General features: G+C 38.6%; 1 protein-coding gene across 1 annotated transcript in view; it reads right to left on the reverse strand.

The window, feature by feature from the left end:
* Window positions 1–19,210, reverse strand: part of TRHDE (thyrotropin releasing hormone degrading enzyme) — a 405,975-nt gene that overhangs the window by 212,067 nt on the left and 174,698 nt on the right. The window contains exon 4 of the mRNA XM_059402447.1: window positions 2,144–2,298. Within this exon, the coding sequence (XP_059258430.1) occupies window positions 2,144–2,298 (155 nt within the window). The remainder of the gene's footprint in view (window positions 1–2,143; window positions 2,299–19,210) is intronic.

The raw sequence follows: 19,210 nt of genomic DNA on the forward strand, positions 1-19,210 counted from the left end.
GTGTCCCAATAATGTTGTAATTGTTAAATGGTGTTTTAATTAATTCACAATGCGCCACTCTGAAATCCTTGCTTAGTTCAGCAAAAAGTTAAAGAAATTCTTTTTTCCATTAAAAATAAAAACAAAAACATTATATGTTTAGAGTTATCCTAAGGACCTTGGGTGTGATGATGAGAAGTTGGGAAATGTCCCTTCTTGTACAGCTGATGCTTTATTGTGGAGACAGGAGTAATGAGGTAAGGTATAAAATAAATAATATATAAGCAGATGAACAACACAATTTCAAATCCTAATAAAATGTGACAGGAATGGGGGAAGAGCCACTCTTGACTGTCAAAGCAAAAATGCTCTCTCTAAGCCATTGACCGTTGAGCTTAGACTTTAACGATAAGGAGGAAACAGTCAGGAGAAAGCCTTGGAAAGAAGATTCCAGACAGATGTAAGCAACACTCAGTGTGAAAAGCCTAAGTGGGAACAAGATATTTAAGAAACTTAAGGAGAAAGAAAAACAGTTATCAGGTCAGGTATAGCTTTAGGAGCTCCAGGAAAGAGCTTGGTGACTGAGGGTTTCAGTATCAATAATAAAGAATCAGTTACTCAAAAGGATCTCGAAATGAAGTACAAATAAACAATAACTCAACATTAATGGACACAAAATAAATGATATTTAAAATAATTTTTATTCTTAATCAAAAATGGATATTTCTCCTTTAAACTGAGAGCCTGTCTTGAAAATCATGACAATGCATAGGTGAGAAGAGAGGGTAATGCAGAAAATAACATGAGAATGGAAATTCTGGTTTTCCCAGCCTCTGGTCCATCTTCTCATGGTAAGTAGCCTAGCACCAATAAGTTATAACAAGAAAGTTGACATAAAATATGGAACAAATAAAATCCAGTTCTAGGAACAAAGATAACATCATCAATGTATTCTTATTTCAACAGACTATACAAGTGAACTGTTTCTAGGAATCTACAAAAAGGAATCTGCTTATGCCTCCAAGAATTACTGTGTTTCATTGGAAAGCCTCCTCTTTAGCATGGTGGAGGAACCCTGATTATCTGTGCAATGGATCCCCTTACATCTCTGGGGCAAGGGACACATGCCTGACCTGGCCAGCAGGACAGACAGAAGCATCATACAGGTGTCCTTGAGGGAGGCTGGCATTGAGGGAAATGGCCGCATGGCCTGAACCAATTTATCATTAAGTCAGTGTTCATGTATTAGCATTTAGCACTTCACTTTTTGCTAACAGCATTTTGCTAACAGCATTTTCCACATAATTCCTTCTTGAGTTTTTCCATCTTTTTAAAAAGGTTTTGGGTTCCTAACAAATAGAAGCCATACAGTATCGCAATGAGATTTCCAGTGGTTTAATTTAAAACCATCCATACCCACCAGGAGAGGTACTGCTTTCCATTAGCATGAACATTTATTTTCAGTTTTGTCTTTTTTTTTTTTAAAACTAGAATCAAGATTCAAATAAGCATTGCGAAATCTCTGTAATACCTTCCACTCGTTGTAAGAAAGTGCATAAAATCAAAATGAAATTAATTTTATCTTTGCTTCACTACAAAGTTGGTTAATTTACATATGAATTTCTAAACATGCCAAGACAAAAAAATATCAATCACTAGAGAACAAAGAGTCTATGGCTGAGTTAGTGAAAGACTTCCTAAGTGTCTATGTGATGGGAAAAAGGGAATAACAAATTGATTTCAGCAAAAGCAAATTTTGACACGTACACAAAACTCAGCTGCATCTTGCAGCAGCGCAATAAATCACTGCCATCGCTGCACTTACCATACATACATGCCAATAATCACAAGGAAATAAAGCAAGGTTGACAAGGACCCAGGACCGGACAGGATCTCAGAAGAGGCTGCTGGGTGGCGGTTCCCTCTCACTCCTCAGCTACACTGAATGACAGTTGCTCATTCAATACCATCAGTGTGTTTGCTTTTGTTTGTGCCGTCAGCTGAGAAAAATGACATACCCTCCGTAAAGAACAGCACAGTGCTCTCTACCTAATTAAAACTTAATTGGGAGGGTAATAATGTAGTTCCTAATCTAAGTATCTGAAATCATTCTGCATTCTCAATAGTTTGCAGTCATACTTACACCTGATCCTTTTTCTCCTACCTGGTGACATATCTCATGAACAATGACCATGGTGACATCCAGTAAATAAGAAATAGATGAAACACTGGGATCCAGCAGTATTCTTTGCTCCACAAAAATACTTAGTCCCCAGTTCTCCATAGCAGCGTACGGATGCTTAGGCACAGCTAAGAGATCTAGAAATAGAATAAAACAATTCCAAAGGCTTTAACAGACATATCGGATTCTAAATTCATATCCTAGAAAAGTCCAGAAATCCTAATGAAAGGGAATATTTGCTCTTTCTCGGTAATTTTTTTTCTAAATTAAACTACCTGCTATTTCTCCATGACAGCAGAAATATAGGCTATCACTGTACACGCTGGCCATATCCATTCATCACCGTTCATTTTCAGACCCAGTGTTGGAAGAGGCTAGAAGTATCGGCACCATTATTGATGGGCCCATCCTAATAAGTTTCAGGAAGTCAAGGAAACCAAATGCAGCAGAAATCTACAGAGTCAAAAGGCATTGTGCCTTCTAATGAAAATATATTCAGCCCAAGGCAGTGAATACTGTACTCTTTCTTTTACCTCAAATTTTTTTTGAGAGAAAACATCTATCAGTTTAAAAATGTGATGTGTCATTTTTTTAATTGCAGAGATGCTCCTGTATTTTTTGAGTTCTGTTAAAAATAAAATGTTGCATGCAAATACAGATTAGAGACAAGACTGCAATAGTGGAAGCTAGCAAAAGGACTACTGAGGGAGTCCGCAGGCTTCGGTTCCGGTCCTGCCCTCCACCATTAACTAGATATATGACCTCGGTAAATCACTTAATTTCTCAAGACCACAATTCCCTCACCTATAAAATAAGGTTATTGGCCTTCATTATCTCTAAAATCCCTTCCAGCTCCAAAAATCTTTGATTAGATGATACTAAGATGTGTGCTTATTTTAAAAGGCTGGAGAGGTATTATCAAGTTCTGGTTAAGGTGACACAATAAGTTCATGCTTTGATGTACTCCCTCAGCTCCAAACACATAGGAGTGATAAATAAAATATTAAAAGGGAAAACTAAAAAATATCTCCAGGCTTGAAAATAAACCTCTTCATGGATCAGAAATGGTACAGAAATGCAAAGCAGTCATCGCGTGTGAAGCCAGCAGGATCAACTGGAGCCAAAGGGACCTAAGCCAAGATGAACGCGTGATGCCAGGGGTTGGGTAAGGTGTGTGTGTGTTCACAAGGGCTGTACGCAGCTGCTGCTCATGGCTTCTCGGGAAAACCAGGAAGTAGCAGAGTGAGGATTCAAACCCAGGGAGCTCGATTCCAGAGCTTTGCTCTTAATCACAACAGAATGTTTTCAGTCTTTGACCCAAAAGCTCCAACTCCCAATAACCCTAGAGGAACTACCTGGGATGCTGAGAAAAAAATGGCACAAGAATGTTTGCTACAGTATTCTTTTTGTTTTTTAAAGATTTTATTTATTTATTTATTTGAGAGAGAGAAAGAGAGCATGAGAGGAGAGAGGTCAGTGGGAGAAGCAGCCTCCCTGCCGAGCAGGGAGCCTGGGACTCGATCCCGGGACTCCAGGATCATGACCCGAGCCAAAGGCAGTTACTTAACCAACTGAGCCACCCAGGTGCCCCAGTATAGTTTTTTGAGAGGGAAAGAAGAGGGGTGCCTGAGTGGCTCAGTGCCTTTGGCTCAGGTCATAATCCTGGGGTCCTGGGATCTAGTCTTGCTTTGGGCTCCCTGCTCAGCAGGGAGCCTGCTTCTCCCTCTCCCTTTGCCTCTTGCCCCGCCCCCCGCTCATGCTCTCTCTCCCTAAGAAATAAAATCTTTAAAAAAAAAAAAAGAAGAATGAAAAGGGAAAATCAAATGCCTTTTAATAAGATAGTGGAGAAAGAAACTATAAAATAGTTATAAGAGAGGAATACTACATAGCAATCATAGCAATCTTACCCCTAGATTCTTATCCTCTATAAATCAATATGGATAATCTGAAAAACATAATGTTGAGGGAACAAGTAAGATTTAAATTAACCCTTATTATATGATACTCAAAAATAAGCAGACTAATTCCATATGTTATAAATGGACACTCACACACAGGTACACACATACCCAGATAGTAGTGGCAAAATGCACATACAATCACACACGTACAGGAATGATGAACACCAAATTCAGAATCATGATCGCTTCAGGAAAGAAAGGGCAGAAAGGGGTTGAGGGACAGTCTTTTAGGATCATGGACTCCATTTCAGCACAGGGTTAAAGAGGATTTCCACACCACCAAGCAATTCCTGGACATTGGAAAATATGAGAATTCAACTCAATTCTGCCACTATCTACCCGGAGATAGCATCAGATTCCACAGGTTAAGGGTTTGGTCCTACAAGACCATCCTGTAGCCCCACTTAAGATGCTAGTAACAAGCCCGGGTTGTTATCTGTATTTCCAACTGACTGGCTATAAATCAGAGGTTCCTACAACCACCTCCTTTGGTTTGATTAATTTGCAAGAGAGGTACACATAACTCGTGTTTTTACTTACTAGATTATTACAGTTTATTACAAAAGCATATAACTCAGGAACAACCAAATGGAAGTGATGCATAGGGCAAGATACTGACAAAGGATGTGAGGCTTCCATGCCCTCTTAGAATGCACCATTCCCCCAAAATCTTTCTGTTCACTACCAGGGAGGCTCTCTGAACTCCATCCCTTGGGGTTTTTACAGAGACTTTGTTACACAGACCTAACTGACTAAATTTTTGGTCTTTGAGAACTGACCTCAATCTCCAGCTCTTTTCCCCTTTCAGGAGGTGGAGGCCAGAAGAGAGGACTAAAAGTTCCTACTCCCTAATCATGTGATTGGGTCCACAGCAAGGTCAGATCTGCCCCCATCTTTAGGTGAATTCCAAAAGCCACCTCATCAACCTACAAAGATACCAACATTAACATAACAAAGACATTCAAACCCTTAGGAAATTCCAAGGGTTTTGGAAGCTCTAAGCCAAAAATCTGGTAGGAGCACCAGATACATTTGTTGAAGTGTGTTCTAAGAAGGGACAACAAATGTAAAGGTCCTAAGGAGGACATGAACTGGGAAATGAGGTGAGTATATTGGACAAACAGGAAGAAGGCCAATGTGGCTGAAAGAGATAAAAGAGAACCAATTGCAAATACAGCATAGGTAGACATTCTTCTGTGTAAGATTTTAATTTGAGACCTTCCCTAAATATGACCACGCTAGGCAACAGACCCACCCTGTGCCAACTCTGTCTGCCACCAGCAGATGGCAACAGCAGTAACCCATCTGGGGTCATTTTCTTGAAGGAACAGGTGAACTTATGAACAATCCTTTGGAGCCACGCCTGTTGAAAACAGAGGCACTTCTGCATGCTGGAGTTCTTCAAGAGTTGAGAGTAGTCAGGTCTCCGAAAATAAGTGAGCAGATCAGTCCACACACTGGATTGGCTCAACTGGCACAGAGAGAAGATTCTTGACTTGAGCCTGATGGGGACTCTAGGTGATAAGTAGGAAGGTACACTTAGGGGCCAGTCATCAGACAGCAAGAGCCTAACTAACAGCATAAGCAGGTACAGTGAAGGGTCAGTTAAAGGTGCCAAAGAAACCACTAATGGTGATCTAAACAGTCAGCAGGTTACCTATTGGTTTCCAGACTTCCAAGGGCACAGAAGTCAGGCCTGAGTAATAAGGCTATACATCAGCCAGACAAGAACTCTTCAGCAAATGGAGCTAGACTCTGAAAAAGTGATGGAGAACAGAGTAAAACACAGAAGCATCAGTAATAGGAGGCAGCTTCACAGACACAGAAAGGTCTTACAATAGATAGAGGGAACCATGTCTATGGATAGCAGAAAGGAGGAAAATGTGGAACTAAAAAAACCAGATTATGCTACTATGCATATAATAACCTTGCAACAAAATACCAAAGAAAATTGGATTTTGTTCTAACAACTAAGAGATTTTTTTTTAATTTTTTAAAGATTTTATTTATTTATTTGACAGACGGAGATCACAAGTAGGCAGAGAGGCAGGTAGAGAGAGAGAGAGAGGAGGAAGCACATACCCACATACTCTCTGCAGAGAGCCTGATGTGGGGCTCGATCCCAGGACCCTGGGATCATGACCTGAGCCGAAGGCAGAGGCTTTAACCTACTGAGCCACCCAGGCACCCCGCTAAGAGATATTTTAACTGGGCCTCTCTGCTCTGTGTCTTTATAACTTAAAGACTCTTAATATTTTTATATTTATATATAGTTTTATATTTTAAGAATATTTGGGGAGCATCTGGATGGCCCAGTTAGTTGAGCATATGACTCGTGATTTTGGCTCAGGTCATGATCTCATGGGTCATGGGACTGAGCCCCAAGTCAGGCTCTCCAAATAGCAGGGAGTTTACTTAAGTTTCTCTCTCTCTGCCCCTCCCCCCCACTTGCTCACATACTCTCTCTCTCTCAAATAAATAGATAAATCATAAAAAAAAGAATGCTTTTGTGAAGCATATATCCATACTGGTACACAAATATTCTTACCAGTTTTACTTCCAATAGCCAAAAACTAGAAATAAATCAAATGTCTATCAGCAAGTAGATACTGTGGTATATCAACAAAATTCTATTCAGCAATAAGAAGAAATGAACTATCGATATACATAGCAAAGTTGAATCCTGAAATAGCTATACTGAGTAAAAAGGAATATATATATATATTATATATATATATATAAAACGAATCACACATTTATATGAAATTCTAGAAAATGCAAACTGACCCTACAGTGTCAAAAAGCAGATCAGTGGTCTCCTGGGGACAAAGATGGGAGATGTTAAAATGTTAAATGTTAAAAAAGATTGCAACAGGAAATTCTTAGGAGTGAAGGATATGCTCATTAGGGTGATGATTTCATGGGTATATACACATCTTAAAAATATCAAACTGTACACTTTAAATGTGGGTAGTTACTGCACTTACTATACCTCAATGAAGATGTTTTTTCAAAAAGTACCTTCGGTAAGTTGAAATTTTTTTTTAAGATTTTATTTATTTATTTGACAAATAGAGATCACAAGTAGGCAGATAGGCAGGCAGAGGGCAGGGGTGGGGGGGAGCAGGCTCCCTGCTGAGCAAAGAGCCCTATATGGGGCTCAACCCCAGGACCCTGAGATCATGACATGAGCAGAAGGCAGATTCTTAATCCACTGAGCCACCCAGGCACCCCTGAAATATTCTTTTGCTTAACTTTGAAGTTGTTAAGAGTTATTCACAATGAATTAGGTTATTTCCATTTTTACAAAAATAACTTTGTCATGAGGCTACATCCATTAAAATGTGCAACCATCCTCTTTAATATGCCCTGAAAACAGAAGAAAATTCAAATGGTTCAGATTTAATTTACTTGGAAATTCAAGGAAAATCCTGGATAAAATTATGCATAGGACTCTGTTTCCAATTAATTACTACAGCTTTAAAAACTATAGACAGATAGCAAATATACGTATAATTCTAGTGAATGCAATTACATACATTAACATAAAAATCTGACTTTCTCTACTTGATCCCTTCAATGCACTGTAATTTGCCTTCTACCTTTAACACTGTGTTAAAACAGCTCTTGCTGACTAAAATCTCAGAATCCTATGGACACTTCTCAGTTCTTATTTGCTTGATATTATTGAGAATTATCATACTGTTTGTTGGTTGGGGCCTGTCATAACAGGATATTGATGCTTTCCTCCACTTCTGAGATTAACCTATCTTATTTTTGTTGCTTGTTTGTTTCTATTTTGTCATCCTGGCTTTTGAAAACCAAAGCTCCTAAGATTTCTATCTGTGAGTTGTTTTGTGTTGGTTTTCTTTACAACCCATTGAACTAGTTTTCTTTGAATGTTCTCACCCACTCCAATGTCATGTCACCTCCTACATGCACAGAAGCCCTCTTTGAGCTCCAGAGGAAAATATGGAAACGTCTTTGTGGTAGACTGTTATTTGATATCTCCCCAGTGTACTATTCCTTCTGGAATAGATCGCTCCCATTAATCTAGTCTAAACCTAAAGATAACCTTGCAACTTCCTCCTCTGCACTCTGAAGTGAAGTCATTTTCACCAAGGAAAATGTCCTACTACCGTGACAGCACTATACTTTGAGGAACACTGAAACTATGTGGAAAGATCCAAAGAATCACCAAATAGGGTTTAATAATACATACAAACTGAAATGATCGCCAGCATTAGTGGCAGTGTTTTGATGCATGACTTTGTAAATATCTATTCTAATGTACTCTACATAATTAAACAACCACTAGCAGAAAAAGTGTGGGATATTTGGCCTCTCCATGCTGTGGTCAGATTCTGGACTTACAGATCATTGTGGGTTGTCATCTAGAATAGGTTGTATTGGCTCTAACTCTGGGCACATCCAAGCCCTGGCTCTAGGGTGAGAATCTAGTGTCCTTCAGCTCAGATCTTTCTGCCATAGTATTGCGTTTGCACTCCATGTTCTAAGAGTAAAGGTGATATCATCTGAAACATGTCTTCGAAGAACCTGTCTATGGTCTTGCTCTCTCTTGACACTTTCCCTTTTGCCTAGTCAGACTCCCTAAAGTCCTGGCTCTCCTCAGCAATATTTTCTTCACCAGCCAATTCTGGCTTCGATTATCCACATGCAAACTTGTGAATTCATTTTGCATTTGCCATCCATTTATTTATCTAAACATTTTGAGAGTAGTAAGAAAGTCCTGGTTAAGATCAGAACTCACAATGACCCATATTTCAAACTTGAGCCTGAATAGGGATAGAAAGTCCTGGAAGATAACAGTTAAATACCAAAGAAAGAAGTCGGATACCTGCAACTCAAGAGCATCACCTCAGGGACCAATCCCTCCAGACCTGAGCAGAAGACGGAGCCGCTGCCAAGTCCGGAGTATGACCAGAGGAAGTGGCTCTTTCCCGAACAGCAGTGGTCCCTGTTTGGATGTGCGATTTTCTGCTTGGAAAATCTAAGGCGCCAGACATTAATCCTAGAAGTTTTGGTCTCACAATGGGGAAAAATCCATAAGGCTTTCTCACAGGAGTAATCTTTCTTATTTTCTCTATATGTGCAATATATTTTGTCCATTCATCCAGTCATTCACAAAGTTGGCTGAGTCCTTACTCTGCCTCAGGACAGGAGTCTGACAATGACCTGGCTCCCATGGAACTCACATTCCAGCTTTGGGGCTGAAGGGCAGTGGAGGGGGAGGGTGGGGGAGGGGCCAAAGAATACTCAGATAAATAAAACAATAAGAGATTAAGATTGGCACTATAATGAAAATAACACAGGAGATGTTAAAAAAAAATATGGGGTTGTAGGGAGGATACTTCCCAGTCAGAGTGAGTGACAAGGAAAAGCCTCTCTGGGGAGACAGCATCAAAGCTGGAACCCCAAACCAACTGAATTTCACCTCCATAAAGGCAAGTCACTTTATTTCAATCACTGTATTTCCAGGGCCCAGCAGTGCCAAGAATATGGCTGATGTCCAAGAACTTACTGCAAAATAAATGAATCATTTTCCTTCTGATGACAAGTCATGCTGAATATAGCTTACAACTGGTTTTGCTGGTATTAAGGGCCCAATAGGTACATAACCATTACCAGTACCCATCTAAGAAAGAGCATTAAATTCTGCAATTCTGGTCCGCAGGCCCATGGTTCTCTGGCATGTGAAGTGTTCTGCTGCTTCTTTAAACTCTTCCACCGAGGAGCACTCAGAGGCACACCCTCCAGATTCACAGAAGCATTGTGGACTCTGCCCTGGACCTTCCACCCAAATCCATCTTGCTCTCAAATCCCCAACTTCTGACCTAATTCTTCCTTCTGTGTCCTGCTGCATGTCACCCTATAAATCACACCCCCCTCCAACACTGTCCTCCGTTCTCTACTCTAACAGCATCTCAATCACAACCCAAGTTCTCTTTCCAGCTCTGCTGCCCAGGCCTTCTTGCAGAGGATAGTGAATGTAACAGTTAAACCTTGGGACTTTGAGTCTTCACTGTCTGGGATCCAAACCCAGCTCCAACACTTACACGTTGGAGGACTTGGAACACATGGCTTAATCTCTCCCAGGTTCCATTCCTCATGGATAAAATGCGGATATTAATGGTACCTTCCCTGCAGGTTGTCATGCAGATTAAATGAGATGGTGCATGAAGCAGTTAGTCTGCAGTACAAACCCTGATAAATCAATGCTATCACTAGTTGGGATCTTTCCAGCTCACCCCCACTTGGGGGAATTGAATGCATCACAGGCTCTAGCTTGGAAGAGGAAAAATCTTATCTTTGAACAAAGATGAAGTGTTGGCTAATGTTACATTAGGCATTTTAATTTCTGAATTTTAAATTCTGAATTGAGATTTTATGTTAAAGCCATATAGGACCTACCTACAAATGAGAAAACAAAACAAAAGAGACTACATCATAGGACATTTCCATATTATCATCCAGGGATCCTAAGTACATTTTAAAAGGTATAGTAGGTAAAAACAAATGTTATATTTTGATTATGCCATGACTAGCACTTGCTCAAGATACTATATACATATGCATTTATTCTTAAGTATAAAAAATAAAACTCCTTGCTCTGACAATTACCATATGTGGCTAGTAGAATTGTAAGTTGCATTTGAAATTTTAATATGAACAAGGTGAAATGCACAGAGGTCACCTATTACCAGTATTTATAAAATGAGAACAACCAACTTCTTTTCTTCCTCCCAATTGTAAATTCTGAAGTTTTGTTTTTTGGTTTTTTTACTCACAAAGTGGTTAGGTCCTAAACCAGTGTTTTTAAGATCATTTGACAAAGAGGAGTTTAAGCTTTGCCCTTCCCTGGGTACATTAAACCAAATTTAAGAGTGAATCAGTCCTTCAAAGCTTAAAACAAAACACCCTTTCTCCTGATGGACTTTCTAGTGGGGCATCTCTCTATCAAAAAAGGCTAGTTTCAGCTACACCTTTTGGCCTATAACAGAATTTTCATCAGTACCACTTGTATTCACCAGCTTAGCATTTAAGTTCTCAAATTCCTAGCATTTTCCCAAAGTAGCATTAGGCCATAATATGCAGTCTATGTTTTTGCTGATTCTCCTGCCACATATTCATAAGATTTTTTTTTCATTTCTGCAATCACTTTTTTTCGACACTTACTGATTACTGTCAATTGCAAAGGAGGAATGCTTTTCATGTGTTGCTTAATTTCCTTTTCCCTTGAAAAAGAATTTCTATGCCAAAGGACTTATCCTATATGCACAGGGAATATTTGTCATTTTCTCACCCATTTAATTTTTTTAATTAGCTCTACTTCCAATTTCCATCATCATATTTTGCATCTTCTTTCAAGCACTTTCCAAACTCATTGGTCTTTGCTTTAATGGGCATGATTAGGTATAAACATCGAACACACACTGGATGACCCCTATCCTCATCATTTGGTAACAGGCCAAATTGACTAATGCTTGTTATATAACAAAGACAAGTTATTATCTAAGAGAATGTAGGTTGAAAGTAAAAGTTGCTCTTTATTAAGGTTTCATTTATGATGCATTTTCATTTATTCCTAAAGTACTGATTCATTACCTAAGAGAGGCCAGACTGATCTGGACACTGGATATATAAACCTTGAACAATAAAGACGCAGTCCCATGAAGCCCCAATGGGGGATGCAGTCACGTTAAAAAGTAGAGACATTATTGACAAACACGTAGGAAACTGCAGTTCCGTGTCTATGCCACCATCACAGCATATACCTGTATAATGGATGCCTCACAGAGCGGAGATTAAGAATACGGGCTTGGGAGCCAGGCAGCCTAGGTTCAAACTCAATTCTGCTACTTAATGAGGCATGTTACTTATCATTTCTGTCCCTCATTTTCTTTACCTGTAAAATGGAGATGATTATAATTGCAACTATTTCACAGGGCTACTGCGAAGGCTATTGTTGGAACACAATTCTCAAGGGTCTCTCACATTTCTCTATGTCTTATGAGCACAGACACTGACTGCTTTTTTTTTTTAATATTTTATTTATTTATCTGACAGAGATCACAAGTAGGCAGAGAGGCAGGCAGAGAGAGAGAGGAGGAAGCAGGCTCCCTGCTGAGCAGAGAGCCCGATGCGGGACTCGATCCCAGGACCCTGAGATCATGACCTGAGCCGAAGGCAGCGGCTTAACCCACTGAGCCACCCAGGCACCCCACTGACTGCTTTTTGTTCCAGGCAGTCTTTTTAAGAATGTTTGTATAGCAAAGATAAAGAGTGTGTCCTCTCCACAGCAAAGGATAGGCAGAGATACCATCATTTCTGAAAGAATCAGGTTCCATAGGCTCGGGTTCTTCTCCTGTAACATAATCCACTCCATATGCAGGTGTCACCTGGCCTTCCTGGCATTGCTCTTGGGAGCTGGGCTCAGAGAACCGGCACACAAAATACTAAATCTCTGGCCACTGCCATAGCTAGGGCTGTCAAGAGTTTATCTCTAGCCCAGGGATTTTGTGTCTTGTGCAAGCATTCCTGAAACAATGCCTGGATGACTTGCCGAGCTTGCAAATGGGGCAAGGCAAAATCTCAGCCCCCCCACAGTTCTTGACAACCACATGATCTCATACATGTGAGGTGCTTAGAATTGTTCCTAGCAAGTGGTAAGTTCTCAGTAACAGTTAGATATTATGGTAGACAGCAAAATGCCCATCCAAAGAGGTCCATGGCCTCTTTCTCAGAACCTGTGAATATATTAGATTACTTGGCAAAGAGAAACTAAGGGGCAAATAAAATTAAGTTTGCTCATCAGTGGACCTTAAAATGGAACGGCAACCCAGATTATCCAGGTGCACCTGATATAATCACAAGGGTCCTGAAAAGTGAAAGCAGGAGCCACAGGTGTTGGTGTCAGAGTGAAGCAATGTGAGATGGAAGGGGGTCATGAGCCAAGGAATGCAGGCCAACTCCAGAAATTAGAGAAGGTGAAAAAAATTTAGAGATTTCCCCCCCTAAAGCCTTTAGTGAAAGCTGTGTCAAACTGTCAATGTACAGAACCATAAGATAATAAATTTGTGTTGTTTTAAACCACTAAGGATGGTGCCATTTTTTACATCATCAACAAGAAACCAAAAGAGCATCGCTGTCATCATCATCATTACCTTTATCATTATTACTATATTGATATACTTTATTACTATATATACTACATAATATGTAATAATAGTATATATTATATTGCTATCTTATATACTATATTACCACAGCATTACTATATTATTATCATTAGTACTACATGAAAGAGGTCCCAAATCTTAACATAGGAATGTGGAAAGGCTATCTGAAGAAAGTCAATTATGAGATTTATTGAGACAAAGGGAATTATATGGAGGGAAAGTACATTTCAGGGTAAGGGTATGTGCAAGTAAGGGAAAATATGGTAATTTTAGTTCATAAAAACTAAGTCAAGGTGGGTGAAGAATATAGTGACCAGTCCTGTTTGGGACGTGCTGAGTCTAGAACATTCAAAGAGATATCTAGTAAGAGAGGCTGAATATAAAGGTCTGATGTGTTGGGGAGTGATCTGGGCTGGGGGAGCAGATTTAAAGTCATCAACAGGTATACACTAGATTGTGACTGATTCAGAGCATAGAAGAGTACCAAGATGATGTCTGAGAGGCACTGAAATTTGAAAAAAACAGGCAGAGGAAGGGGGAAATGGAGCAGGACACAAAGGGTCCCCCCCATCCTAAGAGTGGGGGGAAAAACCAGAAGAAGTGTGACATCACATCACTCAAGAGCAGTGAACCACCCAAAAAGGAGGCAAGAGTAGACAAGTAGACAATGTCTGTGAGTATCTTCAGTAAATTCAGGTGAATTTATAAAGTGCAGCTATTATGCACTCAAGTAGTCAAATATTAATTAATTAAATATTAACTCTTTAAAGTAATACTAGCTTACCATTCAATATCATTCTCAACAGATTTTCAAAATGAACTATAAAGCCCTTTACACAAAATATAAGATAACATCCAATCACACGTGTTAACGTCATCACTTGAAGGTGGGGGGCAGAATACAATACTGTGCTAGGGGCTCTTATTAATCAGTTATTTATTGAGTCTTAGTTGCTGGAATGGGTCCTTCCCACAACATGCAACTCAGGAGTCTTCCTTGTTTCAAAAGTGAGGTAGCTGGGAGTCATTTTGGAGATATGGATAGCTCTTTGACACTCTTTAATTGACAGATTCACATTTCCAGCAGAAGAGAGTATAAAAATAGTACTATTTATAAATGAGCATTCTTAACTTTTGAAACTTGAGTTGTCAGTAAAATGTATTTCCAAATTAATATGCACTTTAGACAGTCTGAGTACAAAGTGGTTACCTCTAAAAGAAATTATTTATGTGGGTCTGGTAAAGTGGAAACAAAGATTCATTGTGCCTTAAAGGCAGTCCCTCTTAGCATAAACTGTACTAGAACTACACACAATATTCAATAAAAAAAATGCAAACATATAATTCAAAGGAACTAATGTTGGATTCTTAGCTTAAAACTGTCAAGCATTAATTTCAAGCAAAATCAAATACCTGTTGAAGCCCCCGAGGGGAAAAAAAAAATCATTGAAGCCCATAGCTGTTGATTTTTTATCACTTCTTATTGCAGTATAAACTATTACCTGATATTAAATGGCAGCTAAACAATGGATGCATTTTCAGAGGGCTAGCAGTATAAACAGCAAAGACCAAAATTCACTGTGAATTTTAAAAGTTTCCAGGGAAATCTCTGATGGTGTTTGGGGCAATGAAGGCAGAGGAAAAGGGGAGGAAAAATAGTACAAGTATACAATCAGAAAATGTGGTGGCACAGTGTTACTTTACTAAATTTTAACACTACCCCAAGCTCATTTGCCTTTAAGAGAACTAAAATAGAACCTTATCAATTTAGTCCTTGGCATATCACTAAAAGACTCTTTTTAAACAATCCAAACCCATAGATTTACCATTTGAAATAGCATCAAGTCACTCCATGAAGAAAAATGAATGTCATGTCCCATTCAGGCTGAATAACATATCAGATGAGAGGCATTGATCAAAATAAGAACCATGTCTTTCATTACCAAAGGTACCTGATGATTTGTTATAAATATCTTCTTGAGAGTAGGGAAAAAAAAAAGCTACCTTTTCCAAATTTTTCTACAGAAGGGTTTCTGAAAGTTTCTACTCAATGATTTTTTTTTCAAAACCCATTACAAGTGTTCCAAATATTCCCTAGTTCAATTTATGTTAGATCAAGAAATGAAGTACAGAAAGAACTGATAATGAGCCAGGGATCCAACTGAAACCTTTACTTCCCGCCCAAGCTCCAGTATCTAATGTGTATCACTAAGTTATACTCCTAAAGTATATTCTATAGGAAGGAAAACATTTTGTATGCCTAATGGGGAAATGCTGAGAAGAGGGGATTTTTTTTTTTTTTTACCCATCATAAAAATGTTGCTCCTAATGTAAATATACAGGGAATTGACATGATGGAAAATTGCCAGAAGCCATCTTCCTAACACCACAGTTAATAGAGCATGAGGGTTCCATACCTCAAACTGACATGTAACTGATCACTCCACACTTGGGTGGTGGGGGGGGGAGGCCACCGTAAAGCAAATGGCAACACCCCTCTCATTATTTCTGTTTTTTTCTTGTCCTCTTAATACACTATGCAAATTTTTTACATGTGCATTGGAACCTGTATGAATAGTTACTAAAACAGTATTCTGTGGAGTGCTGCATTACAGTGCACAGGTCCAAAAGCACCAAAGCTGCTCCTCAGGTCTTGCAGGAGCATTTGGGACATCCCAGTCCTGGATGGGGGATGGTACTCTGAGAACCTGACTACCTTACAGCCTGAGCAGAAAATGTTACAAAGTGTTTGGGACCTTCTAAAAGCTAACCACCTCAGGGAGCTTGTGTCCACTTCTCTGGATCTCAGTGCATCAATGTATGTACATACATATGTGTGTGTGCATATATGTAGATATATAATATTTATAACATACATATTATATAAATATACATAGTGTATATAAAGGTATATATTACATAAATTACATATATACATATATAGACAGTGTATACAATTGAAATTAGCTGAATTTTGGTGACTTCATGAGTCTACCATTCTAAATTCATGCTGGAAGGAGACTTCTCTATATCTCGGGCTATGTAACTTAAGGCAGATGTAGTTATTAAAATCAGGCCACAATTGTGTACTTTGTCCCAAAGGGTCTAATTAAATACAAGTAATAGCTAACAATACTTTCCAAAAATCATCCTCAATGTCTCCAAATTAGCTATACAAATACAAGACCCCTAACTTCTCAGCTGGTTTTACTCCTAACCTCCTGATCTCTACAACTCTTCAAGTTTAATCAATTGTTGACTACTAGGTAAGTTCTCCTATTTAATGAAATCTCCATCGGACTTTCAGAACTAGCTCTGTTATCTACTGAATCAGAATATGCCTTTTAACGAGATCCTCAAGTGATTCACATACACATTAAAGTGAAATGTCCCCCCCTCCCAGGAGTTTCATAAGACTATCCAGGAAGGGGTGAAACTAAATTACAACTTTTATTTCTATTTACTTTGGTCTAATACAAAAATACTCTCCCCTGGCCAAATTATTCAGGACCTTGGAGAGAGAGCAGAAGTTCCACAGACAACCCCGCACTGGCTCTTTCACTAGTTCACTTTAAAGCGATTAAGGCATGTGGTACCCAATTAAATGGATTTGTTAATTATATTGCCTTGTTCAACTAAACCAACCCTAACAAAATAGTGGCTTAAAAAGATTCATGCAAATAAATAAATAAATAAATAGATTGAGCTTCATATAATGATACAAGCACAACAGAAAATGACAAAACGTGAGAGCTCTTTAATTCTCAGTAAGAATAACTGGTGTTTGGGGGGCACATACTAACAGCCATGCACTTTCTATGTGATTTGCACACGTTAACTCAGCTAATGCTAACAATTCGTTGAGATGGATACTATTCATAGCTCCATTTCACAGATGAGGACTTGAAGCACAAGAGACATTAAGTCAATCGCCCAGACCAGTTTGGTATTGGCAGAGATGGGATCCAAACTTTGGCAGTCTAGTTTAGATATCCCAACCACTATACTCTATTCACTCTATTGCCTCTGCATTATAAGGTTAAAGACTAAGATATGTTATTACAAAAAAAAAATAAAGGAAAAAAATTTATCAACAAGAGTACTTCAACTATTGATTTATATCCATTCTCAGTAACAATGAACTTCACTTTAAGTACATACTGTGCTTTGAAATTTAGCGGTATAAGTATTATGTATATTACTTCAAAACAAATAAATATAGCTAAATAGGTATGAACATGCTAAAAAAAAATTCATGCTAGTGATGCACAATCAAAGACTTCTGGCATAACGCTGTGATTCTTAAATTCAAGTAGTCATTGGTATAGTTGGTTAAAAATACATATTTCTGGGCCTCAAGCCCAGAGTCTGATCCAGTAGATCCCAGGTAGGCCATGAATTTGTATTTCTAACAAGTGTCCAGAAGATGGTGATGCTGCTGCTGGGTCAGGCAATCACACCTTGAAAATCACTGCTATAAAGGAGCCATGAGAACAGAGGATCTCAAGTACTCTCATACATGGAAGTCAGCTGGGAAATGTTTAAAAAGTGTTAATGTCTGGTTCCCCTCCCAGAGATTTCAAATTGATTGTTCTTTTTTTAAAAATCCATTTTATTTGGACATCATTTCAAGCCTACATAATTTAGTACAAAGAATACATATATGTTCTTTAACAAAATTCTTCAAACATTAATATCTTATCACATTTTAGTTTAAATACACTCAGAGTAATAAGTTTTTCTACATGCAAATGATGAAAACAAGTATATAATTAACCATTTCAGGTAAATTGAGAATATGGTACCCTTTATCCCTCCATCTTTCATGGTGTATTTCCTAAGAAACATCCTCTTACTAAGCACCTATAGGTACCAAAATCAGGAAATCACCATTAATATAGTAGAAACTGTTGGCAGACCTCACTCAATTTTAGCGAATGGTCCAATAATGTTCTCTGTAGCAAAAGAAAATTGAGTTACATGTCTTGCATTTAGTCTCTCATAATTTGTGACAATTCAAAGTCCAAATTGACTGTTCTAAAGAGGGACCTAGGCTTCCTTACTCTTTAAAGAGTCCTCACATGCAGCAAGAGTTGAAAATCACTGCTTAAGGAAGAGGGGAAAATAGAAGGACAAAGACTAGTTAAATTAGTCCAGGTAAGAAATAATAAAATCCTAACTAAAATATAGAGGTGTCTCAGCGATGGAAACAGACAGGAGTTGGTAATTAATTAAGTATGAAGATAAGAAACCTACCAAGGAGACATAGACCATGCTACCTAGCTGAATGAACGGGTAATGAATAAGATCATGGTATTTCATTAACCAGGACTGTGAATCCAAGGAACCAGAAGGGGCAGGAAGATAAGGAGAAGAGAAAGGGGAAAATATTTTTATATTACAAATAGAACAAATTATTTTTATAGTGCTCACCTCAGAAGTCCATTTTTGCTAGTAATGGAAAAATGATACAAAAAGTTCCTTTCCATTAACAGCATACATGTCTTTAAATCCTTTCCAGTGGTTAAAACCCAGGCCGCCTAGCTTCAGAGTTCATGTTCTTAATCTCTACTCTATGCTGCATCCTGTTCTATTTTTATGTTAATGAGAAAGAAACTAAATTAAAACTCAAACAATAAGTCAAAAATAGTAGGGATTAGCACCCAGGGCTATTAGATACTAAACCATCATGACTGCCCTAGTCCATCTTTCTTTTTACTCCTGATGATGCAGTCTGAACTAGTCTATTGTTTTAGAAAGCTTTCAGAAGAAACAGTAACAATAGCAGAGGTAGTGTGTCTGGAATCCAGGGGAAAAGTGTTGAAATTTCAGATCATATGGACTTCTGCTGGTATCTAGGAAGACATGAAATAAACGTTTTCTGGTTT

Source organism: Mustela nigripes, chromosome 6 (assembly GCF_022355385.1).
Source record: "Mustela nigripes isolate SB6536 chromosome 6, MUSNIG.SB6536, whole genome shotgun sequence".
Taxonomy (NCBI): domain Eukaryota; kingdom Metazoa; phylum Chordata; class Mammalia; order Carnivora; family Mustelidae; genus Mustela; species Mustela nigripes.